Source organism: Camelus bactrianus, chromosome 5 (genome assembly GCF_048773025.1).
Source record: "Camelus bactrianus isolate YW-2024 breed Bactrian camel chromosome 5, ASM4877302v1, whole genome shotgun sequence".
NCBI classification, from domain to species: Eukaryota; Metazoa; Chordata; class Mammalia; order Artiodactyla; family Camelidae; genus Camelus; species Camelus bactrianus.
This window is the reverse complement of record NC_133543.1, coordinates 28,712,642-28,738,516: the sequence shown is the minus strand read 5'-3', so window position 1 is coordinate 28,738,516 and position 25,875 is coordinate 28,712,642. Positions and strand designations below refer to the sequence as shown.

The 25,875-nt window shown below is 34.4% G+C and overlaps 1 protein-coding gene across 1 annotated transcript in view; it reads left to right on the top strand.

Moving 5' to 3' along the window:
* LRP1B (LDL receptor related protein 1B) overlaps positions 1 to 25,875 on the top strand; it is a 1,597,029-nt gene that overhangs the window by 1,469,807 nt on the left and 101,347 nt on the right. Inside the window, exons 69-77 of the mRNA XM_074363587.1 lie at positions 1,541 to 1,670; positions 3,330 to 3,436; positions 3,774 to 3,906; positions 9,923 to 10,045; positions 15,281 to 15,406; positions 16,146 to 16,283; positions 17,589 to 17,723; positions 20,850 to 20,969; positions 22,597 to 22,838. Coding sequence (XP_074219688.1) covers positions 1,541 to 1,670; positions 3,330 to 3,436; positions 3,774 to 3,906; positions 9,923 to 10,045; positions 15,281 to 15,406; positions 16,146 to 16,283; positions 17,589 to 17,723; positions 20,850 to 20,969; positions 22,597 to 22,838 — 1,254 coding nt within the window. The remainder of the gene's footprint in view (positions 1 to 1,540; positions 1,671 to 3,329; positions 3,437 to 3,773; positions 3,907 to 9,922; positions 10,046 to 15,280; positions 15,407 to 16,145; positions 16,284 to 17,588; positions 17,724 to 20,849; positions 20,970 to 22,596; positions 22,839 to 25,875) is intronic.

Here is a 25,875-nt window from a genome sequence, read left to right as displayed (position 1 = left end):
ATATTTCTTATTTTCTACATTTGCTACTTCATTCTTTCAATCATTCATTCAACAGTTTTTACTGAAAAACTTCCTTATGTCCCAGCTTACTATATCCCAGGCACAATACTGAGCATGGAAGAAGAAGGTGGTGAACAAAATATGTGAAACTCCTTTTTCTCATAACCAGTGCAAGGGCTGCTTCCCCAATGCCATTCTTCCTTACATAGCTTACCCCTCAGATACACCACATTTCTAATTATCCTTGCACATGGAAAACCTTCAGATAGTTTCATGTCTGTTTAAACTTCCTCTGAAGCCTTTCCTAAAATCTTACAGAATTCCTATGTTTAAAACCATATCCATTTATTTTGACAGTATATTTTATTGCTATTCTTGGTTTAGGTGCTGGTGTTTCCTATTAGTCTATGAGTTTATCAAATACGAGGAATAAATCTTAGTGGGGTTTTTTGGTATTCTTATTTAAGAAACACTAGTAAATGGTAAATCTTTAATACTTTGGTAAAGAAGGGAAGAAGAAAATCAGTTGTATGGTAGGCAGTCTAGTTAAACTGCCATCAGCAAAGAAAACTACAGGATTTAGGAAGTCAACTCTTCTTTCTTATGTGGGATGGAACTGGGAAGAAGCAGGGAGTAGTAGTTCAGTGTGCTTCACTCACTGCGAGTTTCACAAGCTGACAGTGCTGCACTTTTTGTGAAAGGCGCAGACAAGTACATCTTGGCAACAATAGAAACTGCTTAGCAACAGGAAAACATCGCCCCAGCAAGATATTTCATTGGAGCATCCCATTTCCACCAGAGTGGTCAGACCCAGAAAGTAAATTTCTAGTGGATCCTTTTCATTGATCTCATATAAAGCACTGAAAGGTCTCGAAAGGTATCGCTACTATCTTGTTTAACTTCCGCATAAAATCTATGTGCGAGCTAGCAGAAAGTGACAATTGTGACAGTTCATTTCACAGTTCTTTAGGAACACACGCCAGAAGAGTGGGAAAGGAATATGAATAATAACTAAGCTGTAAAAGAACAGGTACAGAGGGAAAGAAATGGGGATAAGAGGAAAGAGAATACTAGGGAAATTTTGCCAATGCCAAACAGATTCGCTTTAGCGTTCTTGTTTGTTTCACATTCATCCTTCCACCCCCCTCCCAATGAACTGCATGTACTTGCTTAGAAATATTTTACAGCCCTTTTAGTTCTCCACAGTCTTCATTGTCATTTACAATTATTAAAGTGGCATCTATTAGTCTATTAGAGAATGATCCACTTAGAGCGATTTAATTAGTGGGATGAAACCATGAGACTTACTTTTTTTTTCATTTCTCTGTTTTATTATGACTCACAGAGACAGATGAAAGTGGAAAATGGTTGTAATGCTGTTATCTGTCATGGGCTTACATATGACCATCTGAGCTTGTATGTGGCAAACATGGTTTCCACACTTCCAGGTTTCTGTACACAAGGTTTCTAGTTGTCTTTTGGGTTTGCAGACATTTGTCTAAAAATTTAATTTTAATTATGTCTCTGTTGTTTTTTACAGAGAAATTGTGAAACAAGTTGTTCCAAAGATCAGTTCCAGTGTTCCAATGGTCAGTGTATATCAGCAAAATGGAAATGTGATGGCCATGAAGACTGTAAATATGGAGACGATGAGAAAAACTGTGAGCCAGGTAAAATACTTGAGGCAGTATGTCATTTACCTGATATGTTAACTTGGTTAGAATTTAAATTTAAGCAGCGATGAGCATAGAACAGTGGCAAATGCATGCACATTTTTACTGTTTTTAAGAAAAAAATCTGAAATATCTGTAGATAAATTAACTGGTGTGCCCTTCATATGTTTCGAAAGTGTTTTGGCAGGTAAGACTCTTACTATTTCAAGATCCAAGCATTACTCCCCAAAATTTGATTTTCTGGTCTCTATTTTTCCATACCATTTGGAGTTGTTTTTATGAGACAGCAAAATGAAATAAGTTGAAACTGTAAATATGATAAAAATTAGGTTTCAATTATGGAAATTAAGGTTATGAAACAGAATATAGTAGTTTCAATGTGATACCAATTGAGAAAAAGGACGTCTCTTATTTCTGTTTACATCTTGGTCCAATATAAAAATAAAATTAAGAAGCAAAACCAGAGTATGGGGGGAGGGAACACCCAATTTACACATTTCTATTCTTTAAGCATGACTTTATTTATACTCATTAAATTAACTTTTATACTTGGGAATTTTAATGACCTTATTTTACAGAAAAAAATAGTAGAGGAAAATCATTTGATAATCTATGTATATGGGTATACATAGTTTCATGATTGAAAGCAGTATTTTGAGAGACTAGGTCAGAATAGCCAATACAAGGCATACACATTACCGTGTCCCACTACCATACCCATGGTCCATGTTGCTAATGGATCACATTTTTTTTATTACTGAATCTAGACATATTCTCAGACTCCTCATTAGTACAGATCACTAGGCAAACACTGCCAAGGAAAAAGCATTTTAGCGTCCCTGGACTAAGCAATTTAGACCATAAAGTCATTATGTAAGTACATTTGGCTACCTAGTGGTCTAGTATAAGGCCAAGAACCCTAGTGGTTTGAATGCAAACTTAGCAAACTCAAATCCATAGACCAAGAAAGGTGTCATCATTACTATGTCAATTAATTTAATTGGATATTGGTAGTAACTTATTTATGCATATTTTTAAAAAATTCCGTATCATAAAGGAATACTTTGAATTGTATAGACTCTGTTAATTATACATATATTCATGTTTAAAGCCCCAAAACAAAACAAAACAAAATAAAAACTTAAAACTTATGCAGATATGACATTTATGTCAACACATCCAAATAGATATCATGGGGTCTATGAGACCATGCCAAGATTTCCACTTTTGGCTTTGTATAACCCATCTATGAATTAACATTCCCAACGGTCACTAAGTCTGTTACAGTTTTGAAAATAATTTGAAGCTTTTGTCTTTTCAATAACTTAATTTTAAAACTATGAAAAATTCATTTAATTCTTCAAAATCAAAGAGACAGAAGATATAGAGTTTTATTTTGGCCCTTTCTTTCTTTAGTCTAGGGAGTTGAATACTTACTGAATAGGCTGTTGCAGCAGGAGGTATATTTAATACAATACATTAATATTGTAAAACATATTTTGAATCAATGTTGAAGATCAGATGTTGAGTACAGCTCAAACAGTATAAACTACTTTCATTACTATCTATAATTTTTACATGCTTATGTATGTTTTTATGTATCATCCATTCATTCTTTTCACTAAATCTAAATTTCAACTTTATAATTATCTTCAGCTTCTCCTACTTGCTCATCAAGTGAATATATATGTGCCAGTGGAGGATGTATTTCAGCATCTCTGAAATGTAATGGAGAATATGATTGTGCTGACGGCTCAGATGAGGTAAAGTCTATCATTTGATTAAAATCTCTGAATTACATGAATTAGGTTAGGGAAAGCAAATGTAATAAAAATAAAGAGACAGAATCCTGATTCTTACCACTGTCTAAAATGTTAAGACAGGAACACTGAATACAGCAATTTCAGCAAATACCTGAACCTTCATGCTGTTTGTATACTAAACTCCGTTGTCATTTGTAGAGGTTACACTCATTAAATAAAAATGAAAGGAAGCCCACAGTATAATAAATCTCCAGTACTGTCAGCTGCATGTTTATTTTGCCTGGGACGATATCGTTATCATTAATGAAAACTGCAGTGCCCATTTGTATCTGAACAGATGGACTGTGTGACTGAGTGTAAGGAAGATCAGTTTCGATGCAAAAATAAAGCCCACTGTATTCCAATTAGATGGCTTTGTGATGGAATTCATGACTGTGTGGATGGCAGTGACGAAGAAAACTGTGACCGAGGTAAGGTACTTTGTGTGTGTGTGTGTGTCTATAAATAAGAGAAAGGCAAGAGTGACAGTTAAGGTGCTGTGCACAATATATACAGAGCTTGGTAGAGGCATTAAATTATTCTCTTTTCCTGGTTCCATTACTTAATAACCTATTCCAAATAGTCAAAATCTGTATCATTTTCAGACAGAGTGTAAGTCAGTCTTCATACGACAGTGACAACCAAAGTGCAAGCGCATTTTGAGTTCCTCCCATGAGCACGTCTTTGGACTAGATGCTGGGTCAGGGGTGGGGATGCGAGAAGAACCAGGGCACACGGCACTGTAGCCGCCTCCTACCAAAGTATTTTCTGGGTATCTTTCTCCACATTGCTTGCCACATTTCTAAAGAATGGAAACAACATATGGTATACTATGTTATATATACTAATATGCTAGATCATTTATCAGTTATAAGTTGTGCCCCAAATTTCCTTCTTACCATATGGTGAGAAAATGACCTACATTTTTTTTTTATCAGTCTGGAAGAATACTTTGTTTTGCAGTGTCATTTTATTCCAGCTATGTGAAAATATTTCCTGGTAGATAACTTTTTAGTTGTAAGTCAAGCGTTAAAACAGCAGTTGTTAGTACTTCAGAGTTGATAGAGAAAAGCAAAGAAACTGTAGGATGAATCTTAAAATGACCACAAATGACAGCATTCTTACTATTTTCATGATGTTAGATATATTGTTTAAATACAAAATTTAGTTTTGCTTATTTGTAAAAATCAATCAGCATTACATTTTAGAATATCTGGAATATCAATAGAGATGATACTAGATATTGACATATGTTGCAAGGCATTTGAACAGGCATTCAAGATTTACACAGTTTAAATGGATCTAAAGTATCTACTTCTGTAAATATCTAGCCACTCAAGGAAAAATAACTTCTCCTTTAATATTAAGTCAAACCTTTATGACTTACTAATATCTCTATTTTAAACCTGACAAAATGTTATATTCAGCAGAAGAAATCCTAGTTCTCATTTGGAATCTGCAGTACCTTATAGAAAACCATAAAAAGTTAAACTTACATAATAACGGTTTCTACTTTTGGTTAAGTTCTCACACTCTTTTACTATCATTCGCCACTCTAGAGACAGCAAACTTTGTGGGTATTCTGGCACCAACTCGTGTACAAGCTTATATTCAAAGACTTCGGGACAACAATTAAGTTACTCATCATTTTCCATTTCCTAATCCATAAGCTTCATCCCCTCAACTTCAGTCACTGTCACCAATCTCATTCTTTCCCCCATTGCTTCTTGCCTGGGCTTACGTAATTCCACCCAGTTGGTCACCAGTACATCCTACTCACTGCTGCCGTGTTCATCTATTTAAGTATAACTCTGGTTATGTCAGTCTTTCCCCATATCTCCTCCTTCCTGGTAGATACAAATAACACAACCTACAGTCACGGTTACAAGGGAATGATCCCATTCACCTCTCCAGTCCTATAGTCTATTACTCCTCTTTGCGTGTCATAAATCCTAGCCAAACTGGAAGATAATATTCTAGCAATGTCCTCCATGCTTTTGAACATCTTTCTTGATTCTTCTGCTATTCTCACCATCTCAATACCTTTGCCAACAAAAATTGTATGTGTTCTTTAAGTCCATCTCAATTACTATTATGTCTTCAACCAAACTGCAGTCTTTTTCAGAATTTCCCTAAGAACCCTTTGATTGCATTCCTGATACTTCTTCCTTCTAATAAAATTACTTCTGTATTATTTGACTAAGCTTCCCTTGTTGGAATGTGAGCTTTTTGATATGCAAGCAAAATGAGGAAATACATTTCAGGCAGTGGGATCATTATGTACAAAGTCACATTGGTGAGGGACAGCTGAGCTGTTTAAAGACCACAGGTAATTGGGGATTCATGCCATAGAACTTGGTTTTAATACTAAACATGATGAGAAGTTTGCCAAGGCTTCTGAGGAGTTTTCTAATATTAAGAAAAGGAAAGGGTGATAGGATTTGAACCTTGTACTAGCACAGAGAATGTACTGAAATGAGACCCAGAGATCTAAGTTTTGTCTTATCTCCATGAACATGTCTGTGGTCATGTGTTCATACCATCAAATGCAGTCGCAGGGAAATGTCTCCAAGAGCTGTAAAAATGTCTGGAAAGTGAGTATGTATGTGGGATCTGGTGGGAATCCCATCAGGATTTATCCACTTTTTAAATAATGGATTTTATTTTTGAAAATGTATATTTGAACAAAGAATTCCAGCCTAAAAATAACAAACTTGAAAGTAAAAAAATTGACCATTGTAGTATTTGAAGTCTCAGATATCTTTCAGATTTAAAATTACTCTATTAAATGCTTAAGCTTACTGACTCACAAAGAATTGAGAGTCATTAATTCAACCATTTTCCAGAAATATGTCAAAGTTCCCCTCCCCTCCCTATTCCTGCTTCTCACTTTTCCTGGGTTCTTTTGCTGCGAGGTAATTAAATTCCAGTGAAATATGTTGGTGGTTAAAGTACTTGATCCTGTATGGATGTACCTCAAGGCATGACCAAGTTCAGATTTCTAGTATTTGACTTACTTCCAGGAAGTGGTTTAGGTATTGGATAAATGTACTTCAAGGTGCTGAGGAAATAAAATGCCAGAATAAACATCTCTTCTGTTACATGTTACTTCCATTCATCTCAAATCTGGACACATGAGTTAACGGGGGCTAAGTGTTGGGGGCTGGAAGGTAAGACAGCTGCAGGATAAACAAGAGATTTTTTCCAGTTGAATCAATTTTACTGGTTTACTTTAAAAGGACTAAAACCCAAAATACAAGGAATTAAAAGCAACATTCACATTTTTAAAGATAAAACGTTTTGCCTCAAGGAAACTTGGTGTTTATTTTGGCCTGAGCTTTCAAACTTTACTCTTTATAGCAATTTCGGTGGCAAAGATAGAGTTATTCTCTTGAGTAATCATCAGCTCAAAAATGTGTAATTATTTATAGAAATTATAAAATATTATCATATATTTAAGCTTATCTCAACCCCATTTGAGATGAAAATTCTAGATGCTTGTTTTCTGTGATAATGCACTTGTCCAGGTTTCTATGAAACTGTCAAGAGTTCAATTATATTTAGACATAGTTATTGTTTAATTAATATATACTTTTCTATTTTTCTAATAACCTCGTATTGAGCTGATGAAGAACATGACTAAGAAACTGGGATTTTAATCCACCGAATCTCTTTAAATTATACTTTTTTAAAATTGTTTATGTGTGCTTCATGACATTGCAAAATAAGCTTTTCAAGTTAAACTTTAGATGTTTTGGTGGCCCCCTGGTGCATTTTTTGAAATGTAAATTCTTCCTAGTCAAATAGGAAACCCTTAGTAGGTTATCATCAAACATTTGCCTTTCTGTTGCAATTATGGTTTCATTTATATTTCTCTTCTTCTTAATAAAAATAGTGGAATGTCCAACACTCTAATGGGGAAAATTATAAGGTTATCTAATGCGATCCCTTCGGGAATTCATTTTTCTCCTTTTAGCAAGACTGATGTGCTATAGAGGTGTTCTTTTTTTTTTTCAATAATCAGAGTTCACAAATTCTGTTTGAATTAATCCATTTTAAAATGGAACATGCAATGAAACTTAGTCATTAGAATCTTTATTTTGAAAGAATACAGCTCTTTTTTATATTCTATGGATTTTGATATTGAATTAAGCCAACACTCACCTCACACCAATATTTATTTCTTTAATACTAAAGACATGTTATCTTTTTACTATTTTAATGTTATCTTTTTACTGTTTTCAGACATAGAATTGTTGAATAGCAGTATATTTTCTTGCATTGATCATGATAATTGAGATTATTTTTAGAATTAGGGCATTTTGGAGCTGCACACTGCAGATGTTTGAAAGAAAGGAGAATCTCAATGCCAGATACTGTGCTGTCAGAAGTCCCACGTGGGGATTCACCATGCTGGGCTTAGCAAGGACCTGCCTCTATCTGTATCTTAGAGTTTTTTAGTCCCCAGAGATGTCAAGTGTAAGCTGTACCAGTTCTGTTAAGCATTTTTGCAAGATGACTTAGCACTCTTCTGATTGATATCACTGCAAATTCTTGTCTTCAGCTTCAACTATCACTGAAGATTCCAAGCAACCTACCTACTTATTTGTAATCATCTCTCTTTACAATTAACCATATCAGAGTTTTAAAAAATTGATTTTATTTCTCACATTCTATTTCACAGTAATGGTAAAAATCATAAAAAGCATATAGCTGTGCCTAGCCTTTCCTCCGTCCTTCCTCTTAAAATGGAAGACCTGTCTCACCTCCAGTCTAAGGATAATCCTTTTAGTTTGCTTTAGATCTCAAATCCATCACACTTTCTGCATTCTCAAGGGATGCATTATATTTATCACCTTTTCTCTCTGCTGTATCCTCAACCTTACCTTGTCTGCTGAATTATTCTCAGAACCATTTAAATGTGTCCACATATCACATTGGTCTTCTTCCTCCAGTCTTGGCTTTACTCCTACTGTCTTCATTTCTGTTTTTATTGAAATATAGTCAGTTTACAATGTTGTGTCAGTTTTGTGGTGTACAGCGTAATAGTTCAGTCGTACATATACATAGGTATGCTCGTTTTCATATTCTTTTTCATTATAGGTTACTACACCATTGTCTTCATTTCTGAGTTTTCCACACTGTAGCTACTGTCATCATTCTGACATACATATCTGATTCTGTCATTTCCTAAGTTGTCTTTGCTACTGGAAGTGAATTATTGGAGATTTGTGTGAAATTCAAAACCCAAAAGGTCAAAAGAAGAGCTATTTGACCCTGACACGCCTAGGCACAGTATTCCTTCCAAAGTGCATTTACAAAATGAACCAGTGCTTCTTTCTTGGTATTTTCTAGGCTTTCAAGGATGAGTACTATTACTCCACAGCTCCATTTGTTAATAATAATCTGTTTTTAATATGTTGATAACTTCAATCATCAAATCTCACCAATATAGAAACCATACTTCTTATTCTATATGTGAAATTTAAATTGGTAGTACAATTCTCTGAGAGCAGTCTAATTAATCTTAATTCTAAATTCCCATCAAGTTTCTTTGTATTGTTTCCCCTGGTACTCCTTGCAAATATGACCTTACAAATCTTAGCCATAGCTCTTTTGTAACATAAGAAGATGTTGAGTCCCATAGAAATTAATACACTTTTCCAAAGCAAAACAAAGCAAGTTTCTAACTCCCTAACCATTGCTGTTTCTTCTATATATTACTGCATATCTAGATATATAACTAAAGTTTACTAGTCTTTGGGTTCTTTGCACGTGGCACATGTATTTAATCTTAAGTTAGAATGTCCCTGTATTCTTGATATTTTCTATTGAATTGTAAACAGAGAAAGAATGCAAACATTTAAAAAATGCACACAAAAATAGGGTATTCTATTACACAATTTTTGTAAGAAAAACTATTTTATCATGTCATCAGCTTCTAGTTCTTTTATAAAATTGTTTCTGTGACTGCAAAACCTTTTTACTGATTATTTTGTTTTTAATGGTTCAGTTTGTTAAGTTTCCAGATGCAGCTGAATTATCTAATAATTTTAAAGTGACTTTTCTTTCCAGAATAGCATAATTTTTTTAATAATAAAAATTAGTATTATTTAAAAATCTAAGTTTTTTTACACTCAGTAGCATAGAAATGATATGAAATGGAAGGTAACTATATCTGAGAAAACTTTATTGTATCATTTTGTTATCAGTATTCTCTAAAGAAAATATGACATACATGAGGGTGGTATCAGATTGTTTTGAAAAGTTAACAACAAATACCTTTTTAAAAAAAAAGTTTGGACATTATGTGTGCCTAGTATTATACAGGGGGAAGAAAACATAAGAAAATGAGAAACTAGATATTGTGCTAAGAATTAGAGGAATATGTTTTGCTCACTGAAATTATGTTACATTTCTCTGTCTCTTTTTTGTTTTAAAATAAAGGAGGAAATATATGTAGAGCGGATGAGTTCCTTTGCAATAATTCCCTGTGCAAGCTACATTTCTGGGTGTGTGACGGAGAAGATGACTGTGGAGACAACTCTGACGAAGCCCCTGACCTGTGTGGTACGTATGGCATTTCACGTGGCTCTTGGCTGTACTCTCAACTCCTGATCTGATGCACCGGCATGGATCAGTGATGTGGTGCGGTGAACCACAAATTCTACCATCCTGGGGTCAGGTGGATGAAGTGTCACCACAGATACAGCTTTTGTTCAGTTAATAAGAGGTCACCCTGTTCAGAGTTTATGACTTTCTAGAGAGCCCTCCTTAATCTAAACTTTCGCGTGTCAACCATATTCAGAAGAAATTGTTATCTGTCTAGCAGGATTTAGGGTAGTTGACCTTTTGAACTGAATAAGGTTCCTATAAGGACCTTAGCTTTATACCAAACTGGTGCTTTAGGCTAAAACAATTTTATTTATTTTGTGACACATAAGTATGGACAAAATGTAAATAATAAAATCACATACTTCCACAGGTCACCCACTACTGAGACTGAGGTTATTCAGAGACGTGAGATGAATATATAGAGATATATGTCTGTATATATATTACAGTTGAATTAAAAATTCTGAAACAAGGAAGCAGTTTGTTTTAAAAATGAGTTAACACTCGAAAAAGACGGTATTTGGAGAACTGTTCTTTGTAGGTACAACTGATGAGAGATACAACCAAGTTTCAGTTTCAGTTCTTCTACATAGTCTTACAAAATGAACTGTAGAGAATCACCAAAGATAATATTGCTTCTGAATCATAATACTTGAAAAAATATTACCTTACCAATATCAAGCCAGAACCTAATGTTTTTATAAACTATGTTGTTTTTTTTTTTTTCCTATTCTCTATTTCACTTCAGCACAAATCTAGTGAGTAGAATAGGTAATGTTTAGAAACTACTTAACTATGTGGGGCTACAAAGTCACACCCCTCCCGAACTCCAGGGCCAGGAAGTGATTCTTAGTGACATGCTGCCCAGCTGCTGGAAAACTTGTAAAATCATCCAGCTCAATTCCGTGAATGTTTTTGCATTTCCCTCAGTCATCAGCATCAGCACTGAGTCAGGCTACGCTGTGCCGGAGATTGTGCTAAGTAATTGGGATAAAAGAAATCTGAACAGCACATGGTTCTCTTTGACAAGGAGATCTTATTCTGGCTGGAAAAATAATAGTTTCCATAAATTTTGTTTCAAGCAATAGTAGAATTAAGTAAAGACAAGGCAGAGAGGGACAAGATGAACTCTGACTAAAGGAAAATTCAGAAAGCTACGGTTTTGAAAGATCTGGACTAAAAGGCACCACAGGCAGAGAGAACAATGTGTGGGAAAGCATCATTCATTTATTAATTAAATATTTGTTAAGCTAGGGACTGTGGTTATTTTTGGTTCTATAATGATGAGAGAAACAGATATGGTCCCTGACTTCACAGAGCTGACAAACTGGTGAAAGAGGGATATTAATGATCACAAAAAATATATAGCTATAAACTTTGATACATGCATTGATGAAAAAGTATAGTCAGTTATAAGAATATAGAACAGAGGGCTTTTATTCAATCTTGGATTACGAGAAGTAACATCTGAGTCTGAGTCTGAGAGATATGCAGCTGCCAAGGAGGTGAAAGGGATAGAGTGAGATGACACCACATGGTGGGCAAAGGAAACAAGACATAGAAAGGCCCTGAGGTAGCACAAACCATAGCTGACTAGAGGCGCTGGAAGGTGTGTGTGCACAAGAGCAAGGCAGGTATTGGATGAAACTGAGGAGACAAGAGTGACACCTTAAACCTTGTGAGTCTTGCTAGAGAGTTTTAGATTTAGCCTGAAAGCAATAAAAATACTAGAGTTTTAAACAAAGGATGCACATAGTCATATTTATATTTCACAGATATTGGACAGAAAGAAGTAAGAATAGTTAAAATAATTTTAGCATTCAAGGCAAGCTATACTGGTAGTTTGGATTAAATTAATGACAGCACATGACAGCAAGGTATACACAGATGTGAATGTAAGTGAAAAAGCAAAATGAATTGGATCAAATGATGGATTGGATACAGGAGGCAAGAAAGAGGAAGTTGCCATGTATAATTTATAGGCTGTTTTTGCACATTTGAATAGATGGGGAACATAGGAAAAGGAGCAGTTTTGCAAGTAAAGATTAGAATCCTCATTTGGGATGTGTTTGAGGAGACATTCAAGTACTGATTTCAAATAAGTGCTAGATGTTTGGTTTTAGATCTTAAAGAGCTGGTCTAGAGATATAAATTTGAGAGTCAGCATGAAAGGTCATAGTAAATACTATGGAATTTGTAAAACTTAGGCTGGGAGGAAGCAAAACATAAGAGAAGAGGGGATTAGGATAGAATATTAAGAGCCACCAAACAACTAGGTAAATATGAGCAGCCAGAAGAGACTTAGGTGAGTGACAATGAAAGCTTAGTGGAAAAAAAAAAGAAGTATGGCAAAAGAAATACCAAAGTAATAAAATGTTTCAGGAAAGATGAGTTGGTTCCTGAAGAGGCAGGGGAAATTGACTTTCAGAGCAAGTGAAAAAATTAGTTTTGACCCCTTCTCTGTTATTAAATAATACTTAAATGAGTTGATAGACTATATGCAAATACAGGTTGATGTACAGTTATTTAATGATATAACTGTTTCATGATTTTTATTTCCACTTTTTCATGTATAGTAAGGAAGCATGTTCACACATAGGATGTGAGAGGTTGTGTAGTAGGAAGGTTTGAAAGGAATGCAGGTTTGAATCATCACTGCAAAGGGTAAGAGTGACATTAGATAGACATAGAGATAGAGATATAAGATACAGATAGAGAGATTTCCAAGCAGTGTTCAGGGCCCATCAGGCATTGATAAATATTCACGTTTGTGTGTCTGTTGGCCTTGAGGTATGATTATTTGCAACAAGGCTTCCCAGTTGCAGATATTGGGATAGCAGATGGAGATTCCATTCACCTAAATCTGGGATTTTGTTAGATAACTAAGATGAAGAAAAGCAAAAGGGCTGGAGAATCCAGATAATCTGGACAAAAATGAGTTTCTAAAAGTGTACTTAGAATAATGTCCAACATATAATAGGTTATCAATAAATATTTATCAAATAAGTAAATTAAAAGATGGAACATGGAATCTAATGTCAACAGAGAAGGAAGTAAAGACAAAAAAAGGCATTGATGAAAAAGGAAAAGTCGGACATATAAATAGGCTAAAGTTTCAAGAAAGACTGAAAAAGAGTCTTAATGAGACTGATTGAATTAAAGAATTGGAAAAATAGGTGATCAGAATTTGGAGCATTAAAATTAGTGGCTTTATTTGTTATTTATAATTAGTGATCCAGCTGAATCAGTAAGTGTTCTTATGTGCATGCAACAGGAACTGTCATTGGCTGAACTAAGATACATTTGTTGAAATCCACCAATGTCCACAACTTTCTGCAAGAATGGGTGGCCCAGTGGATTAGAGTAAAAGGACATTGAGTATGAGCAATTCAGGAAGCTGAAAGTGAGGTTATTGGCTGGTTTGCTCATGTGGATGTTGATGTCACCGAGGATGCTGGAATGATTTAGATGGAGAGAAATAACTGCGAGGGAAGGTGCGACAGTCTTCAGTGAATTGGGGAGGGGGTGATGTTTATAAGGTTGGTAAGAAATAGAAATAAGAAAAAAGTATAATCAAATGCCTGGCCCTCAAAGTAACAATTTTTATTTTTAATATTATATTTTTTAATTTGAAGGTGAAAGTATAGTAGCAAAGGACTGGAAGTTGTAGTAGGGAACTATGATGTCTTCAAACATGGGATAACATGAGGCTTGAGCAATTTTAGAGGCATTCCTGAAAAACCTAAAGGGGAGGAACTATGCTTAGAGTGGGAACCAGATTTTAATTAAAGCAAGGAAGTCAGGCAAGAAGGAATATGGCATTTTAAGGAGCTAATAACATGGTACTGGCAGAACACCAAGAGTGACAAGGGATGAGTCTGTAGGAGCAGCGTGGACAAGGTAATGATAAGTCGATTGTGCCATGTGAAGTAACTTAAATTTTATTCTGAAAGTGATAAATGACAATGGAAGAAATGGTCAGATAATGTGTTAGGTGGTCTGTTCTGGTGGCTTTTGGAGGATTTTAGGGTGGGCAATAAATCTGAGACATTAAGGATTCTACTGAAGTCACCTCTGGAAGACATAATGAAGAGCTATTGAGGTTGTAACTGGTACACATGGAGGCAAGAAGAAGAAGGCAAGGCTGAGGACAATATAGCTGGACTTGTTGACTAATTAGAATTGAAACCTAATAAGAGGAGTGCATTTAGGATATCCCAGACTTGTGGCTGTGATGTGCCACTAACTGAATGATGGAAGTAAGACAGAGCTTATGTATGAGGAGAAGGGGGTCAGGGAAAGATGATAAAGAATTGAGCTTTGAACTTGCTGCATTTTAAATTCCCAAGGGAATGTCCTATAATTAATTGAGATGTTAGAATTAGCAAATTGAAAGTCTTCAGGGCAGAGTGTCAAGTAAATCCATGAGAATGAGAATATCTAAGCAGAGAACTCAAGAGCATATTTCACATGTGGGGATGAAAAGACAGTAGAGATGTTTCCTGGTTCAGGGGTGGATGTCTTCAGATTAAGTAGCGATGAAAAGGACAAGTGTAAAACTCCCTGACATTCATTGTTTGTTTAAGTCTGTCTCTCTCTCTCTCTCTGTCTCTCACATACACACACACACACACACACACACATAAATACACGTTAAAAATGAATAACGAAGGTTACCTTATGTGCCTTAGATACATATCTACCCAGTTGTTTACAGAGACAGAGTAAGAAACATAGCTGTATTTGGGGGGGAGGGTTCTGAATGACCTATTTTCAGTTTTGGATCTGTAACATACACTTTCTTGAGCTCTATTCTATGTGAAATTGCCTTTTCAGATAGCTAAATTTTGCCATGTTGTATAAACCGTAGGCATAAATTAATTTGGTACACCAAGTGCAGTCAGCTAAGATAAGGCATCTGGAAATAAGACCATGAGGTCTGGCTCCTTTTCTTCCTTCATTCAGCATTTCAGCTGTGCGCTCTTCTCTGTAGTGTAAATAACTAGAATCGTAACTTCTATTATCACACATTTTTCTAGTATCTACATGTAGGCAATTTCCATAACAAAAGATATTCCAAAAAGTTAGATTATGGATTTGAAAAGGAAAAAAAAAAGGAAGACAAAAGAAGGATGGTTCTTCATAAGTCAGTGTATCCAAAGGAGCTGCTTTGGTTTTTCTTTTTTTCAGTCAAATTTCTTTGCCCACCCACAAGACCTCACAGATGCAGAAATAACAGAATATGCCTGCAGCCTGAGCAAATGTGCAATGGGATTGATGACTGTGGGGACAACTCGGATGAAGATCCCTGTGGTGGTAAATCCATTTAATGTGAAATAATTGATTCAGTGACAGCTACAGATAATATAATGATTTTACAGCTCAAAAAATTCTTAAAAGTATTTTCATGTGGCACGTCTGGGGGTATTTTTTTCAGGCACTTGATTTTTCTGACTGGGTATGTAAATAATCCATTAGCACTTCATTTGCATAGTAGAGCTATGCAACCTGCTATCCAGAGTCTCTCCAAGTCTGTGAATCTCCGTTGATTATAGGGACTTTATTCCAGAAAGTATTGCATGAGAAAAACAACACAGTGGTTTAAAATATTCTGTTAATTTCTTGAGCAGAGAGAGTTTATATAGATTGTATGTACTGGATGCACAATCGCTTCTTCACAACTCAAAAATTAAAACTCAAAAAACCAAAGGCTTTAGTAAAATATGTGGCAAAACCACTTGGTGACAGACCCTGACTTGAACTGGCCTGAGGTAATGTGTATTACTTTTTTAAGAAAATCTCTCTTAGGGTGAATATTCAAACATTTTCACGTGGAAATACAGTGCTATTTATTCTAGGGTAAATACCCTGTTGTTTTCTTAAAAATCCAAAATTTCAGGTTTTTTTTTTTTTCTTTTGGCCCCAGGAGCTCCAAATAAAGGATTGTGGATCCATGATTTTGATAATATTTAGCAAAATCTTGAACCTGTTATATGCTCAATGAATTTGTTTTGAGTCTGTGAAGCACTGATCATTTTTTTAAATAACTCTATAGGTAAGCCTACATATAAAGCAAGACCTTGTAAAAAAGATGAGTTTACTTGCAGTAATAAAAAATGTATCCCCATGGACCTCCAGTGCGATCAACTTGATGACTGTGGAGATGGTTCAGATGAACAAGGCTGCAGAATAAGTGAGTTTGTTTCCTGTTAAAGTGCAGTGACACGCAGGTTCAATTTCTGCTTCAACATGACTAAAAATTCCTTTACTGCTGTGAGAAAAGATTGCTCTTCAAAACGTGCTTAAGTAATACTTTTTTTTAAGCCTCTGCCAAAGCCAACTTTGAATATCACTTAAATTAATATCAAAGTATAAGGTAGGAAAGGTTGATTTTGCAGTGAGCACCCTTGTTGAAGCTGAAGTTGAGAACTCAGTGTCGATATACAGACTTTGATATTAGCAAAGAAATCTATATTCCTTAATATTTTATATTACAAAATATAAATTTGATAGTTTCTGAATATTCGGTTCAGTGATGGTAAAGGTCTTAATTATTTATTCAGTGTTTTAAAATCATAATCCATTGCTGAGTCATTCTTAAAGAAGGCATCATTATTTAATTCATTGAGAGTGCTATACTATTTGAGTTGTGAGACCTTGATTGTTAATAATTTTGTGTTTATTGTTTGATATCTGATTTTCCATAATAAGAAAAACAATTAAACTTATGAACCTAAATTCAGAGTACTTATGAAAGTCACAAAATAGGTCCAAATCTGGAGTTTTACATTTTTTCTCACTTATGTATAAGTTGTTCCTCACTGGATCATGAGGCAGTAGGCACCAGGATATGGCCACGTATATCTCAATTGTGGTATAATTCCACTGGTGCATTTTAATTAACTATAAAATATTCAAGAGTCAGTGGGGATTAGTAATAGTTATAATTCTGATAATTAAGGTTCTCATATTCCTCAGTCATTTGATTTGGTCAAGTAAAATCGAGCTGATTCAATCGAGCCAAAATGTTTTCCTGAATTGGACATAAAGCGATGAAATTACAACTTACTATGCTGGAAATTACAAATAATACATAGTCTGTCCCAACCTGTATTGTAGCCCATGTATACCTGAGCATGTCCCGCACTCCTGTGTTACTCCCTATATATGTACCCAGACCAAAACATGCTTAAGAACTGAGCGTTTAACCTCTTGCTTGAGTAGTATGGTACTACCCTTGACTGAGTTCCTGAATACTAAGTTTAAGTTAGCAAAACAGTTTAGTCTAAACTATACTCAATGTAAATGAGTTTGGTTTTCATCTGCTTCTACACCTTTATAGGAAACAAGAGCTTACATGGAGAGAAGACCATAATCTTATACATTCAAAAAGAGTTACCTATGGAATAATAAATGTAATTTCAAATTAAGAAAAATAGTAAACTCCCGCTTCAGGAATTAGAATTATATTAGTTTTGATCATGTTTTAAAACCCTAGCTCCTGCTGAATATGCCTGTGAAGATAACGTGAATCCATGTGGAGATGATGCATATTGTAATCAAATAAAAACATCTGTTTTCTGTCGCTGTAAGCCTGGATTTCAGAGAAACATGAAGAACAGACAGTGTGAAGGTATAGTACGTTTCCTCAACAGCTTGCTCTTAAATCTTTAGGTTATAAAAGCCTCCCAAGGCTGCTAAATTGTGAGATGACAGGGGATTGATTTTCATCAGAACGGTGCGTGTCTACGGGATACCGTTTTACTTACGAGAGTGAAAGTCCCTGGGGTCAAGAGCCTGCTTGTTTGTACTGCTAAGCTAACCATTGCTGAGGCTTACAAAACCTTTTCTGTAGAGCAGATTCAGACCTGCAGGAATTTCAGTTATATTGTTACAATCCTGTTTTGAAATGCAAATAACAAAATTGCTGGTTCAGAAACTATTGAAGAATTAGAGGCACTTTGTGAAAGAACATATTTACGATGACCCATTTCTCTTGAGTTGCGGCATTTGCGACACTGCAAAAGGTAATTCGCTTTCAGAGAATTGTGGGCTTTTGTCCTAACGACACATCTTAAACAGTGCTTTGTACTACCAAGAGTGTCTTCTAAAATTCAAAGACAGGATTTAAATAAATCTCTGTCAACTTACTTGGGATCATTTAAAAACTGAATATGTAGGAGAGCCAGAATCTCATAGTAAGAAATATCTAAGTATAATTTACATCAGGGCTCTCACTACAGAGCTGTGAAATACAGACCTATATGCACTTTCTGCCGGTTTCTTCACTAAAATTGATAATATTGTGGTTAAAGCCAAACCTAAATTGTCTAAGTCTGGCTTGTCCAGGGTAAATTCAAGTCATAAAATGCTTTCACCTACCAGCTTCCCTCTTTATTGTCTCTTTATGTTATTCTTGGGTAAATAAAAGTAATTTTACATTGTATCAATCAAAATGGAATTATTAAAATTAATTACACTTATGCAAAGGGGAAAGAATTACAGTCATGTTCACATGTACATTCTGAGTTATATACTTGTTTGGATTATTCATGACATTTTATTTCTCCATTAAAATAGAACACTGAAAACTGGCAACTTAAGTTTTCTGTTTTAGTAAAAAAGAAAATTATTTCTCAGGAATAGATTATTTCTTCTTTCCTAGATGCTTTCTGTCAGTTGTATACACACATAGACATACATGTAATCTCTTCAAGATTTTACTTTCAAATAATATTAATTTTCTAGTGCTTTTTGTGAATAGTGGGCTTTGTTTCCTATATATACTTACTAAAGTTAGAAATTCTGTTCTTGAACTTTTCTTCGATTTTAGTTATATTCCATGGCAAATATAACCTGCAAGCTACATTCTTCATTTAAATTGCTATGAATCCAGTATTTTTGTAGTGTAAATGAGTAAGTTCTGGACTCTAATAAAATTTGTACCTTCATGTAATAAATGAAGTTTTGATAATAAAAAAAAAGCATTTTGACTTGTGGAGAAGGAGAAAGACATTACCTTGATTTATAATCCAAAGAATTTAAATTTTTTGTGTTTTTTCTGTAGGTAGCTCAAAAAGAGCATAAGTAACCACTGTTTGATGTTCAAGCCAAAACACTTCAATTAAAATGTCTGAAGGGAAGAAAAATGTAAGGGAACAACAATCAAGAAATAGAAATTAATCCATAGTTGTGTGTCAGGCACTGTTCTAGGTACTGGACACGTGTGAGATTACTCCATCCTCTTCAAAAGCTCCCGGCCCAGGAATTATTAGAAAGATGAAGAGAAAATGGTGACTCTGGCCAGTACAGTGCCATGTGAGGGAGCTGAGACTTTATCAAATTGTGCAGATTTTTGCTTATTTTGGTTCCATCTTAAAGAGGAACCACAGTAACAAATAATTCCCTGTTCAAAGTTATAGGAGCCAAAGCAAACAAAATTATTGTAATACTTTGTTTGATGGCTAAGTATTGATAAGATGTATTTTACTTATCCCTGGTACAGTATTTGTTAGCAAGTAAATACAATATTCTTTATCTCTTTACCTGATATTTCAGTCAAATGCAGAATTGAACTCATGAGAGTGCTTAAATTCACCTCGGGCAAAGTATCATAGTAGAGACAATGGAATCAGGAAGCCTGAGTTTGAGCCTTGGCACTGTCATTGGCAAGTGTCACTGGGAAAGTCCTTATCTCTACCACTGAGGCTTCAGAACACTGCTGAGCACCAAACAAAAGATAATCACTACTGCTGTGTTTATCCTTAAATTCCTCTAATTCAGGGGAAGGATTTATCTCACAGATTTACTATGTAATTTGGGCAACTCTAAGTGATAAAAGGGGCAGAGGAATTATGCTGGTTGAAAGCAGAAGGAGAGGAGGTAACAAATAAGAAAGTAGATAATTCACCAGAATCACCTGGCCTCAGTCCTTGCCTTGCTTAAAACTTTGAAATATGAAGCAACTGCTAAGCCAAAGAATTTATTTCTTACTTATGATTTTTATATATATATATATAGACTTTGAGGATTTTGTTGTTGTTTGCTTGCTTGTTTAATTCACTTGGCCCTTCTTCTTAACAAAGTCACTTTGTATATTTGAAGCCAGAAGTGTGTTAGAGGTATATTTATATCTTCATTCTTTGCCAGGCATTGAACAAAATGCTGGCAATAAAAAAAAATGAATAAACATTAATCTATGATCTCAAGGGATTGACAGTCCATTAGGTGATGTAAATATGTGACCACATATATGAAATCGAGTATGAAAAATTCTGTAAGAGAGAAACTCCAAGATAGCAAAGAATGGAGAAGCTCTGAGATGGGTAATCACTGCTGTACACTGGCAGAGACCATGGAAGACTTCACTTCCGGTGAATCTTGAAAGATGAATAGAAATTCTCTGTGTGAAGATGAGCAAGGGCATATAGGACACAGGAATAGCATATGACATGTGCAAAGGAATAGAGGCAGGTAATCAAAAAACCTCAACGGGGGTTTATTTGAGTGAATGAAAATACGAGGGAAGGGATAAATTGGGAGCACAAACAATCGAGTCCTAGTGAAACTATTGTAAGAAAATTGTTACGGCCAGAAAGCATTACATAGCAAGTCAAAGACTTAAGAGTTTGAAAAGACAGTGAAAGAATAGGGATAAGAAGTTGAAGGAAGAAAAACAAACATGTCTTTTTTGGCCTGGGGAAGAATGAAGGTGCTCACTGTGGGTATGATGATGCTATTTTGAACTCTTCTTTTCTAGACCTCAATGAATGTTTGGTGTTTGGCACATGTTCCCACCAATGTATAAACGTGGAAGGATCATATAAATGTGTGTGTGACCAGAATTTTCAAGAAAGAAATAACACCTGCATTGCAAAAGGTAAGATTATATAACCATTATTTTAAATGTTATTATAATTTTGCTATAAACATCTTATGAGGGGAAAAAATGTTTCCTATTGCATTTGAGCAATGACTTCATGCCTGAAAATACGAAATAAATCTGTTTTTAATACTGATTAATTTGGCCAATTTTTTTGTTATCATTCTTAATTAAACTAATCTGGGAAAGTTTATAGACCTGATTGTCAAATACATGGCTACTGTTAAAATAACTTTTGTGTTTGAAGCAATTTGTCAGAAGGGGTAAAAGTTTAAAAGTCAATGTGACAGAATATGAGATATCTTTCTTTTTGACCTGCTCTCAGTGTACTTGAGAAATCATTGCACCACTGGGATAACAATAACAGATTAGATTAAAGTTTAGCTTTATAAGAAGAATGGAATTTTAAATAAGAATTTAAAATAAAATTATGTTTTCAAATTCAGACCTTCTCCACTTATGAATATCGTTTTTTAAAAAATTAAGTGACATATATATTTGAGCTTTTGTAGATGGATTTTAATGCTCTTATGATTTTACTAAATAATGTTGTAATTTAAATATTGTTAGCTGAAGGGCATGATTAACAATGTTAATAAGACACTTATTACAAGAAGAAAGCAACATGTTATAGTGAATCAAGGGTGGGCTATGGAGTTAGATAAATTTGTCTGAATCCCAGCATTGCACCTTTCTGACTGTGTGACCTCAGGGAAGTTATTAAAATCTTTAAGCCACAGTTCCTCATCTGTGAAATGGGAGAACTAATCCCTACTTTCCATGGTTGTTGTCAGAGAGGAGATAAATTGTCAAAGGCTTAACACAGCCCGTATCACACAGTAAACATTCACTAAGTGAAAGCTGTTGAAACTGTAAAGCTGAACCACAACGCATGTTATTTTTTTTAATTTGCAGATACTGTATATACAATTCAGTCTTTCTTTATGGTTTCATTATTATTTTAATTAATATTTTCAGGATTCACATTAGGGTTTTATTTGTCTTGGTATGCAAATGACATCAGAATTGTATTGTAGCTGTCAAAACTTTTCAGGCTAGACGATTCCAGTTAGCAAGATTCTAGAAAATATTGAGATTATGGCACTTTAATGTAATAAATACTGATATCTTTGTATAATAAAAACAAAAGAACATTTGAGATATATGAATATTAGAAGAAGACTCTTCATCTTGTAATTTTTATTTCATAGCCTAGGGTAACAGTCACTCAAGGGCATAAACCAAATGCTCAGAAGTGTCTGAGGCTTAATGAGTATGTTACGTGGTATATGAATATTCACATAAAAAGCATTAAACCATAAGGTATTGCAACTTACAAAATAGTAATCCCTCTTCATAAAAAGGGTAACTACTACAAATACCTAATTACTAGCCATAAGAGAAGCTTTGACTTAGGAAAACCTGCATTAATAACTCTTAGAAGTGTTTAGGGACATGTGTTTTAGAAATGTGAAGACTAAAAGATGGAATAAATTTGGTTTAGTTTTATTGAGCAAGGAACTGTGTTAAGAATAACAATTCAAGATAATTTAAAAGTACAATCATTGCTTTTACATTAGTTGAAATTTACTTTATTTTTGTATTTTATTATAATAATCTCCAGGCTCTGAAGATCAAGTTCTCTACATTGCTAATGACACTGATATCCTGGGTTTTATATATCCATTCAACTACAGTGGCGATCATCAACAAATTTCTCATATTGAACATAATTCAAGGATAACAGGGATGGATGTATATTATCAAAGAGATATGATTATTTGGAGTACTCAATTTAATCCAGGCGGAATTTTCTACAAAAGGATCCATGGCAGAGAAAAAAGGCAAGCAAACAGTGGCTTGATTGTAAGTAAATAAAATTGAATATTTGAAGGTTCATACCTTCCTACTTCCCTGTTTTTTTTTATTATCTATCAAACACAGTATCTGATTATAAGTAGTAATGAACATATCCAGCAATTCCTCCAGGTATTCTTCCTATATAGAGACAGAACGTTTCCCTTCTCATTCTCGTAGCTGCATATAATTTATTTTAATTGCATGATATTAGGTTTTTCCTTCAATACATTTGCCTTAGTTATATAAGAATGTTAATTAATAATACCTAACATTTCTACCACATTTTATACTTTATAGTAGTTAACAGTATAATGTGAATGTGAGGGGTTTTTTTATTCCATCATATTGGGAACCATCACTTTGTTTTTACATTAGAAAATGAACTGTCAAAAATATGCAGGGAAAATGGTTTCATTTTTAACAATATCAGAAATATACTTCTCTTCTAGGGTGAGAGATCAACTCAAAAGTGTAAGCATTTCTTCTGACTCCTAATAACTGTACCTCATAGAACATCCAAAATAGAACAGTATTGTTTGCTGGTATATGACAGACATGTTGATTATCATGGTTATTCCTTCTGACAAAAATAAACTGGAACATTTGTTTCGATTTGTGGTGGTGGTCTATCCTTTTTTGTTTTAGAGCATGTCAATTTATTGTGTATTTTATATTTTGAAGTAACCTGGCAGAGAAATGACGGATAAATACTTATTTTGAGTGGACCGGGTCCATTCCCAGAAAGTCAAGTGCTCGCACAGTAGGATGAAACTAAAGCTTTGTGTTTGAAGAGAATCACAGATACCTATCTGGAAGTCCTCACTACCTTTTGCAGTGGTATCTACCATGAAGATTTGAACTACATGAATATCATTTAATAGAAATCTGGAACACTATTTTTTATCAGCCGAAGATAGCAATAAGCTGGTTTTCAAAGAAGCTAGGTTAGATTTGAAAGTCAAGTTCAATTAAATTCACTGTGAGTAAAACTCTGTATCTATCAGAGTGTTTTTTTTAACTCCTCCCCCACCGAACCCAGTGTTATACAATAGCTCCGGTTCTATTAAGGATAATTCTGGACAGAGTTGAGAAATTTGGTAGATCACTTTGCCCTCCTTCAGTCACATATAATCCCCTTCCTATCAGACCAGAAGACTGACTCAGTTTTGGCTAGCTTTAGCTTTCTTTATCTCTAAAACAGAAGTCTGCTTTGCAAAAACATTGTTCCTATGGTACAGTCTCATATGTTATTAATGAAGTGATAAAGAGCATATATTGTGGAGTTACACTACCTGGGTTTTAATCTTGTTTCTGCTGCTTACTGGCCTCTTAGCTTCTCTGTACTCTCCATGACATGAAGCTTTAATGAGGAATACACACAAACATACAAACACACACACACACACGCTATATTTATATTAGTGGCCCCTAATAAGCACTGCAGAGGTTAACAGGATGATGAAGATGATAACGATGATGATGTTGGTGATGATGACAGTGATGTTGTTGACGACAACTGGCAACATGTTCTTCTCTAAAATGTGCTTTCTCATATTAAAAATTAATTGCAGCTTATACTTATCTGAATTTGATAGTTGCTAAAAATAGCTTTCTTTTTGACAATTTCTCAGTGAAAATTATTTGATAATTTTTTTAGCTTTGTTCTTAGGGAAACTGATAAAAACAACCAATAGCCTCTAGTGAACGGAGTTGATTGTAGGTCAGAAGCCAAATTTGTCTGTTAGCTAAATTTTTATTCTTATGCACACCAATATAGTGTGTACATTTTATTTGTATATAATATTTATGTATTTATTTAAATTTATATATTTTATATATTTTAATTTTATTTATGTGGTATAGAGTCTTTCATAATCAATGAAAAGTTATTGATTAGCCTTTATCTAATAGGATTTGAAACTCCATTACTCTTCTAATGATAGTAATTAGATGCACTGTATAATTTAGATTTTCTGTTTGTTTGTTTGTTTTTCTCTCTTCTTAGACCTATCCATGACTAACAGTATTCACTAGGAAGAAAAGTGGGTAGCAGTAGGGTACATTTTCTAGAAGCCCGTCATAGCTAACTAAATGTCTTAATTATAATATACAATTTAGAACCTCTGAACCATGAGTTTTAGCACCATATTCTGAGTCATTAACCATTCCATAGAAATTCCAACCAATGTATTATTAACAAAAAAATACTTAAGGCTACACTGATAAGAGCAATTATTTAACTTTTCTTCTTAAAGATTTTTGTAATCCTGATAGTTCAGTACTATAAATATGGAATAAATCCATTCTTACCACCTTAATTTAATGAGCAATGTGAGTTCTAGATTGATTAAATGGCTTATCTGTGGCCATGCAGCTGTAACGTGACACAATGAAGACTTGAACTTGAGATACCTGCTACATCTCTGAGTCTCAGCGTACTCGTCTGAAAAACTACTGTATAGGAAGTAGTTTCTAAAGTCCCTTCCAGATAGTAAATATGTATGATTTCCAAAAATATATTGTGACATAGTTTGTATCTATCTAGTTATTACCTGGACAATTTGTATTCAATCCTCTGAAATCCATTTTGTGTATAAAGGGTTGACTTTTTTTACCCTTATGAATTTCTCTGCCATGTATTATATTTGTTCTTCTAACAGTCACCAGCTAGTTATTCATCAGTTTAATGAACATGCAATCTATTTCACATAAGTTTTGGCACAAATATTAAATGATACTGACCTGAGAATTCCCCACTCCTCAGAAAAAGAAACTCCAGATTTTTCCCTAAGCTGAATATGGTACATTGATTTCTATCTCTGAATCGATAGGTGAAAGTCAGAAAAATACACAAATCAAACTCTGGATACTTTAGTTATAACCTCATTATCAGTGAACCCAGTGGAAGGAGTTATCCATGCAATAGGATGTCTTGAAAGCATATTCACAGATACTGAAAACACTGGGATGTTTTCATTTCAGTAAAGGGCAGAAAATACGTTACATCAGAAATCAGAAGAACATTGCTCAGACAACTAAATGT